At 36.9% G+C, this 16,270-nt stretch overlaps 1 protein-coding gene across 5 annotated transcripts; it reads right to left on the bottom strand.

Moving 5' to 3' along the window:
* Nucleotides 1–8,712: 8,712 nt before the first annotated feature.
* LOC112024153 (high mobility group B protein 7) lies at nucleotides 8,713–11,693 on the bottom strand. Of its 5 annotated transcripts, none has more exons than XM_065766850.1 (7): nucleotides 11,493–11,693; nucleotides 11,158–11,331; nucleotides 10,559–10,646; nucleotides 10,381–10,467; nucleotides 9,588–9,650; nucleotides 9,208–9,295; nucleotides 8,713–9,120 (listed from the first exon to the last, which is right to left on the bottom strand). In XM_065766850.1, the coding sequence occupies exons 1-7, from the start codon at nucleotides 11,570–11,572 to the stop codon at nucleotides 9,110–9,112; spliced, it is 591 nt and encodes a 196-aa protein (XP_065622922.1). In that variant the 5' UTR covers nucleotides 11,573–11,693; the 3' UTR covers nucleotides 8,713–9,109. The 5 variants fall into 5 exon arrangements, with proteins under 5 accessions (XP_065622922.1, XP_065622923.1, XP_023912559.1 ...); XM_065766851.1 differs by having other exon boundaries at nucleotides 9,211–9,295; XM_024056791.2 differs by having other exon boundaries at nucleotides 9,211–9,295; nucleotides 9,606–9,650.
* Between the last annotated feature and the right edge of the window lie 4,577 nt (nucleotides 11,694–16,270).

Raw genomic sequence — 16,270 nt, 5'->3', positions numbered from 1 at the left:
AAGATTTACGTTCTTTAAAGCACTTACTCAATCATATGTGATGGAAGCTTAAAATATATAAAAGCCCATGAATTGATTGAGGCATATGAACTTGTAGTTGATAAGCGGATTGCATTGCCATGTCCAAGTGTATTCATTGGGTAGGAAACACCAAAAGGTAATATTGAAACATGGTATACTTTCTCTAAATATAAATGAGTCCAATCGATTATACAAAATTCCCACCCGTAACTTATAAAATGTAGTCACATCTTCAAAGTTCAAATCGAATCAAAACCCTAGGTTGTTCTTCATCTTCAAAACCAACCATTGTGCCGTGACGATGGCTTCAGCAACAGCAACAACAAAATTGTATGTATATTTAGATCACATGCACAACTATGGAAAATTCCAGCATTCAATGTTTGATATTGTTGTACCAAATCATCTCCCTTCTCCCCCAACTAAACCTACCCAACTCGAAGCGATAAAGAATCCAACCCTCTTCCGAATGGTGCCTTAAATCCAATCGTCAAACTTAGAAAGGGAGAGTACTCTTCTACCATGTGTTGTGTTCAACTAGGTTCTAAATTTTACTTCTTCAATGGCAAATCCATTTTTTGGAAGCACTGGCTCAATCTTAAGCTTTGGAAGCACAAAACACATAAGAGCCCATGAATTGGTTTGAGATGTATGATTAATGAGTGGACTGCATTGCCATGTCCCAGTGCTCCCTCCAATATTAGGTTCTCCTTTCAGTCCGTAGTCAAGGCAGAGAAAAACACGGTCTCTACTATTTTGATGTTGATACTGTTGTATATATAGGTATATACATGGATAGGTTGTAATAATGATATAAGGTTGGAGAGTATTCATTTGTTAAATGAATAAAGTGAAAATTCAAGTTATGGAATTTTCTAAGTGAAAATTTGAAATTCAGTATATTCGATTGATCAAAACTTTTGCTCAATCGATCGAAGTGGTGAAGGAAATTATCCTGAAGTCTCTGCCTGTTTAGATTGGTACTCAATTCCTATTCAATCAATTGAAAAGAACTTTTGATCGATACTTGATTCCTCTCGATCATTCGAGACTCGTGAAAATTGAATTTCTGCAATATTTTCTGATAACTGTTCTAAATATTTGAAGAGGTTTCAAGTCTTGTAAACGGTTTTATGAAACATTTTAACTCTCTATACGTACCTTTTGAATGGTTATAACCCTATGGGTATAAATAGAGGTTCATGTTCACTAGAAGTATAGGCTCTCTCCAAAATAGTAAGTTTAAAAGAAATACTAGAAATCTTGTGGGTATTCTCCAAAATTGTTATTTGTAGAACGATTCTACAAATAATTGGGTGGGTTTGGGTTCAAGTAGAGTCAGTGGGCTTGGGCAAGCAAATGGGTTTAGACTTACTTTGCCACCTGTAGTAGAACCCAATAAACTTTGTTGTATCTTAGAGACAAATTTATAGAAACCCTTTAGCAACTTGTGTATGGGAATAAATATTATTTAAGGATAACATTCAATTGTGATAGGGATAAATACTTAACCCTCCATCCCTTCCCTTTTCCTCATCCTCCTTTCTCTGGCAGGATTGACTATGTAGACGGTTTTCTTTATGGATGTTCTAACGGAAGGATGACCCACGTGTGTGCATTAAAATTTCCATTAGCTGAGAATCAGGGAGGAGAAGACAGAAAAAGAAAAGAGAGAGAAAAGAATGGAGAGGGAGAGCAAGATGGCTGCAAATTACCCAAACGAGATGAGTATGGATATGGATGCTACTTGTAATTTTCCTCCACAGGTGATGTCCTCGTCAAGCTTGCTTCACTTAGGGAATGGATTCTTTTGTATTGTCTGGCATGTCTCCACATCCAGAGGAGTCTAATTATCAGTATGTTGTCGAAGACAAAGGAAAACGTGTCATTAGCATCGTAGACTCGTAGTTTTTATTTTTAAGACCCTCGGGGAGACCTACAATAAGTGTGATGAGGAATTGGATTTAGCATACCATGTCAATACTTTGTCTTGTGTCTTGAGATTTAACAATGCTTCAACTAATTCAGTGGATGCCTTATTAAATTATGGCTCTACAAATTATGCTTTGGAGTGTTCCTTTCCTGATATTTGGTTTATATTTACTTGTGATTGAACTTTTTACCTTTGTATAGGTTTTTGGCTTTGGAGATGGGAGTCACCCTGTGTGGGGAAGTGCCTATACCTATTTCAGACTTCTCATCCAATCCGCTTCTTGTTCCCCAACCTGTGCAGCGTTGGTTGAATGTGGTGGTGGCTGAGGGGGACAAGGATGATGATGATGACTTCATTTCAACCCCAAGGTCCAGGTTGCTAGGTAAGAGAAAGCGGGAAATCATCAGGCCACGCGACCTGCTCACTCAAGGGTGCACACCTCAACAGATAGAGGAGAGACTGCTAGATCAATTACAACCATTGATGATGGAGAATAGCAGGCTGACCAATCAATTGGAACATTATGAGTTGAAGATTAACAGATGGACCAATCATGTTAGAATGGCTTGAATTGTCAAATAATGTGGCTTGAATTGTCAAGATTGGTGGCTTAACAATTAAGCATCAAACTATCAAGAAGTTGCAAGAAGATTCCATAGCCGAAATTATTGACTTCTTGGTTGATAGAAGTCTTGCATTCACATTGGTCTACAACACTTGAGATCTAGCCGAAATATATGACTTTCTTGCATTCATGAATTATCTAGAAAAGGCAAGGAGATACAAGCTAGCCGAAAAGTATGACTTGATTAGCAAAGTCAAAGATATACAATCCATTGTATGAAAGCTTGCTTGAAGAAATACAACATTCATGCATTGGATGTTTCATGAATTGCTTAGCCACCATTGTTGACTTCCTTAACAATGGAAGTCTCTAGTGTGCTCTAGAGGTGGAGATTTCAGCTAAACCTTGGCTATAAATACAATATGTGTGGAGCAAATGAAAGCATGCAAGGGTGAGCCAGGGAGATAGCAAATAACTTCTTCTGTGTGTGTGCACCAGAGCTAGGAAGTTGGATCTTGCAATTTTGCCTAAATACAAAAGGGTGTTCTCCATTTGTTTGTGAAAGAACCAAGGGTGTATTTGGGGTTTGGGTTTGTATGAGAGTGCTTACAAGTCATTGTTGTAATCTCCAAACTATAGTGAAAATTTATTCCGTCGCCTTCCGTGGACGTAGGCATATTGCCGAACCACGTAAATTCCTTGTGTCATATTATCTTCTCTCTCTCTTCTTTAACCTTGTGTAAACATATTTATTTCACCCAATACGCACAACAACTGGTATCAGAGCTCCAGGTTGATTTATTCAATGGAGATCAATGCTTCTATTGCCAAGGTAGACGTAGTTAAGTTCGACGGAACTGGTAACTTCGGGCTATGGCAAAGAAGGGTGAAAGATCTGTTGGTACAACAAGGTTTGGTGAAGGCTTTGTACGGGAAAGCAAAGAAACCAGAGACGATGACGGATGACGAATGGGAAGAACTCGATATGAAGGCGGTCAGTACAATTCGACTATGTCTGGCGGACGAGCTTATGTACGATGTCTTGGATGACGTGTCTACTGCAGCCATATGGTTGAAGTTGGAGAGCCGGTATATGTCCAAATCCCTCACAAATAAACTTAATCTTAAGCGAAAACTATATGAGCTTAAGATGGCAGAGGGTGCGGATTTGGCTCAACACGTCCACACGTTCAATAAAATCATCAGTGACTTGTTACGGATCGATATAAAATTCGATGATGAAAACAAGGCGATGATGCTTCTGTCCTCCCTCCCGGCATCCTATGAACACTTGGTTACAACCCTGCTTTGGGGAAAGAGACTCTGGAATTTGAAGAGATCTCAGGAGCCCTGTTGGATTACTACCAACGGAAGCAGAATTTTGGTGAAAGTTCTGGTGAAGGGCTTATGGTAAAGGGTAATCAAGATCGTGGAAGGAAGAAAGACAGAGATCACAGTTCTGCTAGGGGACATAGCAGATCCAAATCCAGAAGCAAGACAGTGAAGTGCTTTAAATGCCAAAAGAAGGGGCATTTTAAGCGAGATTGTCCAGAGTGGAAAAGAGGCAAGGACAAAGACAAGGAAGGGTCATCAAGATCTGCAAACATTGTGGCAGCAGATTCAGATTCAGATGGAGATATGCTTTCTGTTTCATCCAGTGCCAACAGACTAATCGATTCTTGGGTTCAGATTCAGCATGTTCTTTCCACGTGACTCCTCACAGAGATTGGTTCGACACTTACAAGTCGGTTAATTGTGGGTCTGTTCTAATGGGCAACGATGCTACTTGCAAAGTTGTTGGAACAGGAACAATTAAGATAAAGATGTTCGATAATGTGGTGAGGACATTAGGAGAGGTACACATGTTCTAGAGTTGAAAAAGTATTAATTTCATTGGGAATTAGACTCTAATGGCTATTGCTATAAGTCTGAGAATGGGTTAATGAAGGTGTCAAAGGGCGCTATGGTTGTGATGAAGGGGCAGAAAGTAGAAGGTAATATCTACAAGCTACTCGGCAATACCATTGTAGGTGGAGCTACTGCAGTGACTGAATCTGAGGAGGATGATACACTCTTGTGGCATATGCGGCTAGGGCATATGAGTGAGCGTGGTATGAGGGAATTGCAGAAAAGAAATCTGTTGGCTGGAGTTAAGTCATGTATGTTAGATTTCTGCAAATACTGTGTCATGGGAAAGCAGTGTAGGATGCGATTCAAAACAGCCACGCACAAGACAGAGAGTATATTGGATTATGTACACTCTGATATTTGGGGGCCGGTACAAGTGGTCTCCAAAGGTGGAGCTCGGTATTTTATGAGTTTCATTGATGATTATTCCAGAAAGGTTTGGGTTTACTTCTTGAAGAACAAGTCTGAGGCATTTGCAAAGTTCAAGAAGTGGAAAGCCGAAGTGGAGAACCAGACTGGAAGGAAGATCAAGTGCCTAAGATCTGATAATGGCACTGAGTACAAGGATGGGGAGTTCTTGAAGTTCTGTGAAGAGCATGGCATCAAAAGGCACTTTACAGTACGAAGGACACCTCAACAGAATGGGATGGCTGAGAGACTTAACCGGACGATCGGTGAGATAGCTAGATGCATAAGACTGAATGCTGGGCTTCCTAAAGTCTTCTGGGCTGAAGCAGTGAACATGGCTTGTTACATCCTTAACCGATCACCTAGAGCTGCGCTTGATGGGAAAGTTGCTGAAGAGGTATGGACAGGGAAAGAAGTTGATTACTCGTTGATGAGGATATTCGGGTGTCCAGCCTATGTTCATATTCCTATCGAAGAAAGGTCAAAGCTTGATTCAAAATCCAAGAAGTGTATTTTTCTCGGGTTCGAGAAAGGAGTAAAAGGGTACAAGCTTTGGGATCCAGTGGCTCAAAAGGTGGTGATTAGCAGGGATGTGGTGTTTGATGAGAAGTCCATGATAAAAGATTTCAGAAAGGAAGAAGAGTCTCAAGAAAAGGGAAGCAGTAGTGACAGCAATAGATCAGTGGTGCAGGTGGAGCTAGATGAAGTGGAGTCTCAGCCAGAGAAGGAACCTCACAATAGTGATCAAGAAGATCACAACATGATATCAGAACGGCCTAAACGCAACATAAGACCACCGGTCAGGTATGGTTTCGAGGATCTTGCTTCTTATTGTTTAGTAATCAGTAGCGGGGATCCTTCCACTTTTCAGGAAGCAATTGATAGCTCTGAAAGGGACAAGTGGATGGAAGCTATGGTGGAGGAGATGGAGTCCTTGAATAAGAACAAGACTTGGGAGTTGTCAGAACTACCAAAGGGAAAGAAACCAATAGGTTGCAAGTGGGTGTTCAGAAAGAAGGAAGCAGTATCAGAAAAGGAAGGAGAACGGTTCAAAGCAAGATTGGTAGCAAAGGGATATTCACAAAGACATGGGATTGACTACGATGAGGTTTTCTCACCTGTGGTCAGGCATACTTCTATCAGGGTAGTGCTAGCCTTGGTAGCACATCAGGATCTGGAATTAGAACAACTGGATGTGAAGACGGCATTCCTTCATGGGAATTTGGAGGAAGAAATCTTCATGGAACAACCAGAGGGGTTCAAGAAACCTGGTACGGAGAATCTTGTCTGCAGATTGAATAAGTCACTCTATGGGCTTAAACAATCTCCCAGACAATGGTACAAGAGGTTTGATTCCTACATGATCCAGATTGGTTATACCCGTTGTGAGTATGATTGCTGCGTATATGTTAAGATGCTTGATGATGGTTCTCATATTTTCTTGTTACTGTATGTTGATGACATGTTAATTGCTGCAAAGAGCATGTGTGAGGTTGACAGGTTAAAAGCTTTGTTGCGCAAAGAGTTTGACATGAAAGACTTGGGTACTGCTAAGAAAATTTTGGGTATGGAGATTCGCAGGGATAGAGATTCAAGAAAGCTGTGGATATCTCAGAAGAACTATATCAGAAAAGTTCTTGAAAAATTCAACATGCAAGATGCTAATCCTGTAAGCACCCCATTGGCGAATCACTTCAAATTATCTGGTAGTCAGTGCCCGAAGAATGAAAAAGAAATTGAAGACATGTCAAAGGTTCCATATGCAAGTGCAGTTGGGTGTTTAATGTACGCGATGGTTTGCACCAGGCCAGATTTGGCTCATGCAGTAAGTACTGTCAGTAAGTACATGGCAAACCCAGGTAGAGAGCACTGGAATGCAGTGAAGTGGATATTCAGATACCTGAATGGAACCGCAGGATATGGGATCCTGTTTGCGAGGCAACATGGTGATAACTCAGTGGTAGGATATGTGGATTCAGATTATGCAGGCAATATAGATGACAGAAGGTCTACAACAGGTTATGTGTTCACACTGTCAGGAGGGCCTGTTTGTTGGAGATCCACACTACAATCCGTAGTAGCCGTGTCTACTACAGAAGCTGAGTACATGGCGGTAGCTGAAGCTGCAAAGGAAGCACTGTGGTTGAAAGGGCTAGTCAAAGAGCTTGGTTTGAACCAAAGAGGAGTTCAGTTGCATTGTGACAGTCAAAGTGCCATTTACTTGGCAAAACATCAGGTTTATCATGCTAGGACAAAGCATATTGATGTGAGATTCCATAAGATAAGGGAGTTGACTGCTACAGGAGAAATTATTCTTGAGAAGATTGACACTTCAGAAAATGCAGCTGATATGTTGACGAAGCCGGTACCTACAAGCAAGTTCAAGCATTGCTTGGACTTGATCAGTGTTTGTAGCTTGTGATAGCCCGTAAGGGCTAAGGTGGAGGCGACTGAAGAGTTTGTTTTGTGGAGCTTGATACAATTCAAGCCAAGGTAGAGATTTGTTAGAATGGCTTGAATTGTCAAATAATGTGGCTTGAATTGTCAAGATTGGTGGCTTAACAATTAAGCATCAAACTATCAAGAAGTTGCAAGAAGATTCCATAGCCGAAATTATTGACTTCTTGGTTGATAGAAGTCTTACATTCACATTGGTCTAGAACACTTGAGATCTAGCCGAAATATATGACTTTCTTGCATTCATGAATTGTCTAGAAAAGGCAAGGAGATACAAGCTAGCCGAAAAGTATGACTTGATTAGCAAAGTCAAAGATATACGATTCATTGTATAAAAGCTTGCTTGAAGAAAGACAACATTCATGCATTGGATGTTTCATGAATTGCTTAGCCACCATTGTTGACTTCCTTAACAATGGAAGTCTCTAGTGTGCTCTAGAGGTGGAGATTTCGGCTAAACCTTGGCTATAAATACAATATGTGTGGAGCAAATGAAAGCATGCAAGGGTGAGCCAGGGAGATAGCAAATAACTTCTTCTGTGTGTGTGCACCAGAGCTAGGAAGTTAGGTCTTGCAATTTTGCCTAAATACAAAAGGGTGTTCTCCATTTGTTTGTGAAAGAACCAAGGGTGTATTTGGGGTTTGGGTTTGTGTGAGAGTGCTTACAAGTCATTGTTGTAATCTCCAAAATATAGTGAAAATTTATTCCGTCGCCTCCCGTGGACGTAGGCATATTGTCGAACCACGTAAATTCCTTGTGTCATATTATCTTCTCTCTCTCTTCTTTAACCTTGTGTAAACATATTTATTTCACCCAATACGCACAACAAATCAATTGGAACATTACGAGTCAAAGATTAACAAGCTGACCAATCGATTGGAACATTATGAGTCAGAGATTATCAGGCTCACCAATCGATTAGAACATTAGGAGTCAAAGATTAACAGGCTGACCAATCGATTGGAACATTAAAAGTCAACGATGTCACAAGTTTATCGGATCTTTCAAGGTTATGCTGATGATCCTTATGATCCTTGACTGATCACTTATTTTGTTCCCTTATCTTCTCAACCTGTTGAGCCACCTGCTTGATCGGACCTGATGACACCAATGACCAATAAACTAGGGAGTTGGGATTTTTTTTGGTTTTGTGAATCGATGGTATTTGATATACAGAAATTTCTATGATTGTATCTCAAACTCTTAAAGTATCTCTTAAAATGCAAAAGAAGAGAGAGTTTTTGCAGAAGCTTGCATGTTCAGTTCATTCTAGCACAACCCTTTATTGTTTAATATCTTACTACTCCATACTCCACAAGCTGTGCATGGCGTAGCAAGATCCAAGAAGCCATGCCTTCCATAATCTAATCGTGTGGGACAAGCACTTCAATTAAAAGGAAATATGAGTTCAAAACAGAATAGCTTCAATGCATCACCTTGCATTTAAGGGAACATTTCAAAACAAAAACATGGACAAAATGCTTTCTATGAGGTATCAAGCTCTGTCACTATCTCAAGTAATATAATTAGAGCAAAAATACCCCGATATGAAACCTTCCAAACTCTGTTAAGGAAAATATCTATATACTGGTTAGAATCCAAAACCCCTAGTGCACTATACAATAGCCAAATGACTTGCCTTGAGAACATTGGTAATGGTAAAAATTCTGTTAGCATCTATAACTTCACCATTGCCAATTGACTGGCCCCCTTAACCCAAAGTTTTGACAAGGGGACCTTCATGCGCAAACTTGAACTTAAGTCAGATTTCTCAATGACCCGTGATTCCACCATTTGCTTCATGAAGTTCAGGAAATTAGTAGGGCACTGCAGAAGAAAGAAGGTAGCAATATTAGTAGATAGAGGTAAAGACCATACAAAAGTGCATGCAGAAAGAGAGAGAAAGAGAAGTACCACCATAGGTGTCTAAGATCTCAGTCTCCCAAGATGGAAAACTATCAGAGCTATAACAGTTCTCATAGTCTTCATAGCCTTCATAGAACTGTTGACATAGAACAAAATCAGCAAGAACAGAACAATAAAATAAACCTTGGATTCAGCACCTAGGCTGGCCAGAGTCAACACAATGCATTGGAAATATTCTAAATGAAGTTTTATTCGTTGTAAATTTGTCTCTGTAAGAGTACAAGGGCGTTTATATAGACTACTAATTGAAATAAATTTGTCTTTATGCTCCTGCATCAATTGTGATAGCCTCAAATAATAAATATGCACAATTGTGCAAACTAATATAAAGCAATTACAAAGAGAAAGAAAACGATCAAACTCTTAACATTTTGAAGTAGACAAACCCGATCAAACTTCCCAACCATTGCTGAATCTGCCTCATCATTGACCTGCAATCAATCTGTCATCAGTCAAACCCTGGAAGCCTCAATATTTGAAGAAAGAAGCCAATATTTCCTTATTGAACATAATAGGGGATACAAAAATTACTAGATTAGGACATAGGAAATAGGAGGAATTAGGCTCAATATAGAAAAATAGGCTATTATGTAACTACCAATTTGTAATTGTTGAAACTAGAGAATCATGTATTGAAATGATGTTTAAGATATTATGAATAACACAATATTGTGAGAATGAAGCTTGACAGGTCAGGGTTTTCCCAACCACATCTCTTAGCTATTCATAAACAGTATCATCATACATAACTGGGTATCACCTTATAGTTCTGGCCATCAAGAAAATTTTGAGTAAAATAGAACAACTGTATCATAAACTCCTGCTTAAACATACTGAAGTTATAAACTAAACACAATCCATACGAAAACCAATGCACCAGAGAACATTGCTTATTACAAATCACACATGACATCCCAACAGCAATTGGAATTAAGAAAGAGGGAAAAATGACTAGAAAGAATGATAACAGCAATACCATGCCCAATATACATTTGTAGCTCTATTCTCAAGTTTTATACTAGGACCCATGTCACATAAAACTCAAACTAGACTGATAAGCCTTGAATCTGAACTGGTTGTACAATTCCAATAAACTATTTCCATCCAACAAGCATGGAATTTATCAATTCCCAACATTGAGGCCCAGAATTACTGAATTACCTCTTGCATATTGTTAACTTCTCCAAGCAAAGCTTTCATGTAAGAAGAGTTGACCCTTTTAGCTTCAATGATGTATGGTTCCCTCTCCTGAAGCACAAAAATGATTAAATTATTCATCCAAAAAAAATGAAAATATAGCAATCAGATTAGTCTACATCAGAAACTTAAAGAACTTCACCTCCTTGGACATGTTCTTCCAAATGTCAAACCCAGCTTGATCAATGCTAATCAAATTCCTACTCTTGCAGGTCTTTAGAAAGTTTTCCCTGTCAAACCCACCAGGAAAAAAAAAATCATCATCTACTCCCAAAACGAATACGCTCTAATCTTTCACTGGAATTCCAAACAATTCACAATGCAATTATTCGATTTTGATGAGCTGCAATCAGCATTTCCAACTTGTAAAATAAATGCCATTTAAAGCTTCAAACTCCAAATATTTTTCTTTCTTTTATCCCAATTACCCAGCAACCAAAAGGTATTCTTCAAACATTCAAACACATTCCACATGGCATAAACACAACTCTACCTAAAATATCAACCTATAATTGGCACTTCAAAATACTTATATGTATATATAAAGGAACTTCCACAATGTCGTTTAATTTTACTTTTTAAACTCAGGATTTAATTTGTTACTTTTTAAAGCCTCGTCATGATTTGATTTACTACTTTTGAAACTATAGTCTATAGCATTTAATTTAGAACTGATTAAATCCCCAAGGTATTAGAAATCAAATAATGAAACTACATTAGAAATCAAAGAAAAGACTTTACATGAAAAACCGAAAAGGCGACCTGGGTTGGTCCCCAATGGTGTGTGACTGTGACTCTGTAACAACGCTTTGCCTCCCACATACACCTCTAAACCTCTTCACCGCCAACTCCTTCTTACTTTCACACTCGTGCATGTCAGCCAAAGCGATTGCTATCGAAACTCCGCAACTTTCACTGCCACAAATTCATCTAAAAACATAGTAACAAAAACTAAAGGAAACCCTATAACACAAAAGAAACATTATATGTGTATCCACCGATCCACGTTTGTGCGTGCGTGTGTGTGTGTGCGTGCACGCGCGTGTGTGTGTGCATGGTGTAATGAATCAGATTACCATTTCTGAAAGGCGCTTCCATCAGGGGCACGGAGAACTGCGTGAACCCTTTTCCGAGTTCTAGCTGTTGGATGCACCATTACAGTTTAAACCTCTGCTTTAAGCCACTACAGCTACTAGCTTCAACCTTTTAGCTTCTACCATTTTTCTTTTCTTTTCTTTTTCAATGGGGCTCCCATTTAACATCTCTCTTCTTTTTTTCCCAATCATTTTCTTTTAATACGGCCTTGCTAACTTGCGCCCAATTTTAAGCCCGCCATAAATATTTTACCACGAGTCTACTAGTATCTTGCATGCTTCTTTAAATATATATTGTTGCCAAGTATAAAAGGAAAAAGTTTTGTGCGAACTTTTTTTTTTTTTTTTTTTTTTACAAACAAACATATAGAAAGGAGGGTGAAAAAAGTTTTAACACAAAGGCATACCATATTCCATTAAAAAATCATGGCTTGTATGCAATCATTGTTACATAATAAGTTATGTGGTATCAAAAAAAAATTGACAAATGTTTAAGTATCCACCTGATCATGTGCACTACACGTAACTCTTGGAGACATATTGCTTTCTTTTTTTTGCCACATAACCCATTAAACAACAATTGTTGTACACAAGTCTTGTATGCAGCAAAACCATTTCCAATATAAAATTGGTAATTACAATTTTCTTTAACAATTTACTTTACTTTTTGTTGGTTGAAATTTAATTTTTCTATCTTAAAGTTCATAATTATACATAAGGAAGTGCATTGATCAGTTTGTCACGTAAGAGTATCTAAGTTTTGTGCATATAAATTTTGGGCTCGGATCTCATTTATGTTAATTGTTTTAAGGAAGGATGTTTTCAAAAATGATAGGCAAAGTACCAGGTGTAGCCTTGTTGGGATGATAAGATGAGCTAAATCTAACTTGCTTAATGGGAATAACTTAGAACTTCCAACTAGAAAGCATAAGAGAAATAAACTATAAATTTTATGAGCCGGTAATAATTATTAAAAAAAAAATTATGAGTAAAAATACATGATTTTATCATTCTTTATTTTTACATTTTAATGATTTCTTATCTAAAGATATAAGTAAATTTCACAACAACTCAAATAAATAACATATTTAAATAATAAAAGATGCGTCCATGTCTTAACGGGTCTAGTGCTATGCAAGACGGTCTATACACCCAAGCCATACCCCTTGAAAAATTATAAAACTAAGGTAGGGATACTCCGGCGCATGTTATCACTTATCACAAGGCTAAGCAGTTTATTGCGCGGGAAATGTTATATTTATTTTTCCGCGGTAAATCCCAAAATTAGGCAATAGCTAATGGCGCACATTGATCCAGATTTAATAAAAGTCAATTCTAAACCAACCAAGCGTTGACACGCAAGAGAAAATTTGGAAAATGCGGGACACGTGACGAAAATGTCTGGCTTAAAAGTGCACTAGCAAACACGTCAACAGTAGGCGAAGGACATCCCTTCCTTGATCAGTGTGTGTACCACTGTACTGTGTATTCGACATGTCTAAAACACCCTTGATTATTTGCGCTCTCTCTTTGTAATTAAGGGTGTTTTCGGGATTCAAAGTAGTGATTCGGATTGATGCTAACTCAGGTGGATTTGTGGAGAAGGTAAAGCTTGTATCCGGTGAAATTTTTAATGGACAAGACTAGATTTGGATACGTGTTCAAGATCTAACGTGTTTAGTGAAAATTCTCACTGGTCACAAGCTAGATTTTGTGGAGAAATATTGTAAAGAGATTGAGGTATAGATTAGATTCCACATAATCGGGGTGGCCCAAGCGTTTCGGAGGCCTAGTAAGGAGGCAAAATTTTCAAATGGGGCATTTATATTATCACTTAAATAATATTTAACTAGCATTTTATATAATATTTTTTTTTAAATCCATTATTTTTACTCTTTAATATGATTTTTTTTTTTTTGTTGAGAAAATGCTAAAGTTATAACAAATTTTACTACAAACTAGTGTTGTAATAAATGTGATCAATAACATAAGGCTTACAAAAATTATAGAAATATTATAAAATTTAGAACATGAGAATTACAAAGATATATTACCAATCACAAATATTTATTCAAAAATACATCAATAGTTTGTTGAAATCTACCTATTATATTCATTGTCACACCAAATTATAAAAGTTATCGAGACTACCACGCACCCTTGATGCAGTAATCACTCCACAAGTATAAGTTCTCGTGGGGTGTGGGGTGTGGGGGCAATGGCTGAGATTTAAGTCTCTATAAGAGAGTTTCGCACACATATACACTTAGATTAGGCTAGAGTATAATTCTTATCTTATATAAAAATAATTAAATAAATAAAAGTTACGTAGTAAAATTTATGGTATTGTTAACATTTTCCTTTTTGAATTATTTGTGATTAGTAACACATCTATTTGTAAGACCTATTTATTTAAATGTGTCTTATCTCAATCTCTAACATTACTTAATTCTTTGAGCCTTCTTAATAGTGAAAAAAAATGTAAACTAAAATGTTTTAATATCTCCCAAAAATATTTTTATATATTTTTCAAAAAAAAAATTTATATATAAAAATAAATAAATAAATTTGCCCCCACAAATTTGGGGCCTTCTCTAGTAAGGGGCCCTAGGCAAGGCCCTGCACATAACATTGGGGACTAAAAAATTCTATATGATACACTTCTATAACCCTTATTTTAAGCTATAATCATAGAGGTTAAAGGTGGTTTTTGAAGACTGTAGTAGGAACTAGGAAGGATATTAATAATTCAAATTCACAAACATGGGATCATGAGTGTTTACTAAAATTTTCAAGGAAAATTAATATTTTTGTACATCAATTTTTTGCTAAATATGAAGGGGATTGGGGGTTGGTTGTGTGTGTTAGATGAATCTTTTAAAGATGTAAGTTCAAGCAGACTCTAGAAAGAGTATTCTAACTTCTAAATTCTAACCTCTCAAGTAGCAAAAGATTATCTTAAGAGACTATTTCCAAGAGCATTCCCTCTTATAAATAAGTTGGTTCCATGGTATGTAGAGCCACCAAATGAGAGAAGAGCACTCCATGCAATGGTATCATAAGATACTTTCTCTAAGGTAGCTTAGAGTCTTACCCTAAAGATAAAAGGTAATTGATCTTTAGGTAATCATCATGAAGTTAATACAGATTCAATTTTATCTATAAATAAAAAAAAAAAAAATTGTCTTAAATCCACTTTCCTAATCATAAATTAACTCATATATTAATTAATCCTATTGAAGTGGTAAATGGATATAGCATTGTAGTGCACTTTACCATGGCTTCCATTCTACTAGTATTTAAAAGTGTAGATATTAACACTAATATATAACATTAATAACTGTGATATGGAGGATGATGTTAAATAGTGAATAGAATGATGTTAATTAGGTGAAATCTAGTCATTTTCTTGTTCTTATATGTAAAGCTTGAAGCATCCCATTGGTGTCGACTGTCTAATGATCAATAATCATAATTTTCTTTCCCTTTCTGGTTTGCATTAATCATTGCTGGCATGCTAATTGTTTGTGAGGGCACTCTAGTGCTAATAAAGACCCAAGAATCTTTTTGTGCAGAAATCTGCTCCATGCTCAGACTCTATCGGCATAAAAGTAAAGACTTGCAACAAATTGGTTAGTTGAGAAAGTATATTGAACAAGCCTAGGAAACTCTTTTTTTTTTTTTTTTAAATATTATATATATATATATATATAATATAAAATAAAATAAAAAGCAATTGTTTCACAACTCGCTAGAGGTAATAAGTTGTGAATGGTACAAAATTATTTTCACATGAAAATCACTTTTATTATACACCAACGCATTTTATCTTGGGAAAAATTTGTCTCACTAGACTTACGGCCAAAATGGCCATATACCAATATTTGGCAAAATATTTAGCAATATACCACTGTTTATGAAATATTTAGTAATCTATTACCTTTTTGAAACTCGAGTTTGCCATGGAACTCAAGTTCTTTAAAAGAAAAAAAAAAAAGCTTTAAAATTTGCCATGCTATTTTTTATGGAACTTGAATTTCATCAAATTTTTTTTTTCAAAGAACTCAAGTTTGTGAAACTCGAGTTACATGGCAAATTCAAGTTTCACAAACTAGAGTTTTAAAAAAGTGGTATATCCCTAATTATTTCACAAACAGTAGTAAATCCATACGTATTTCGCCAAACAGTGGTACTTGGCCATTTTTGCCCTAGACTTACTCTATTCTAAGTGTTACAACTTACAACAGTTGACGGTTCATCATTTAGCTGCCAATGAAACTTAAAAAGAATAACATTCTGTCAATTAAAGGCTCTTTTCAAAAGGATGGAAAAGGCAGAGGGTCCTTTAACCATCTCTTTTCTTCCTCCCTGGGTTTTCAATCTAGAAGAAGGAGAAGGTTCAGAATCATCCTGCCCTCTTGATTTGTATCTTCCTTTGTTTTGTATATAAAGTTAATCCTATTCAGTACAAATTAAAAAGGCTCCTGTCTAGAATAAATTGCGTATAAATAAAGTGGAATGTGGATAGAGATATTTCAAAAGTGACTAGGAACCACATAGAAAAAATCGTAGTATACTTTTATCATGAAGACAGGCTTTTACAGATTCACTTAAGGTACAACAGAGATTATATATTACAAGCGTGTAATATATGCAATTAAACCGTAATAAGCAATAATGGGAGCATAAAGAATCGAAGCAAGTTTACATACATATCAACAGTTTTGCTAAGAAACGCTGTTTCACCAACCATCACAATA

The sequence above is a fragment of the Quercus suber genome, unplaced genomic scaffold (assembly GCF_002906115.3).
Source record: "Quercus suber isolate HL8 unplaced genomic scaffold, Cork oak 2.0 scaffold_751, whole genome shotgun sequence".
NCBI classification, from domain to species: Eukaryota; Viridiplantae; Streptophyta; class Magnoliopsida; order Fagales; family Fagaceae; genus Quercus; species Quercus suber.
Note: the sequence above shows the minus strand (reverse complement) of the source record. Positions and strands in the feature narration are given on the sequence as shown.

Coding starts and splice junctions, on each gene's coding strand:
- LOC112024153 (XM_065766850.1), bottom strand. CDS start 11,572: ATGGTGCATCCAACAGCTAGAACTCGGAAAAGGGTTCACGCAGTTCTC. Junction 11,332..11,492: donor GGAAGCGCCTTTCAGAAATG/GTAATCTGATTC, acceptor AATTTGTGGCAG/TGAAAGTTGCGGAGTTTCGA. Junction 9,651..10,380: donor AAGTTAACAATATGCAAGAG/GTAATTCAGTAA, acceptor GATTGATTGCAG/GTCAATGATGAGGCAGATTC.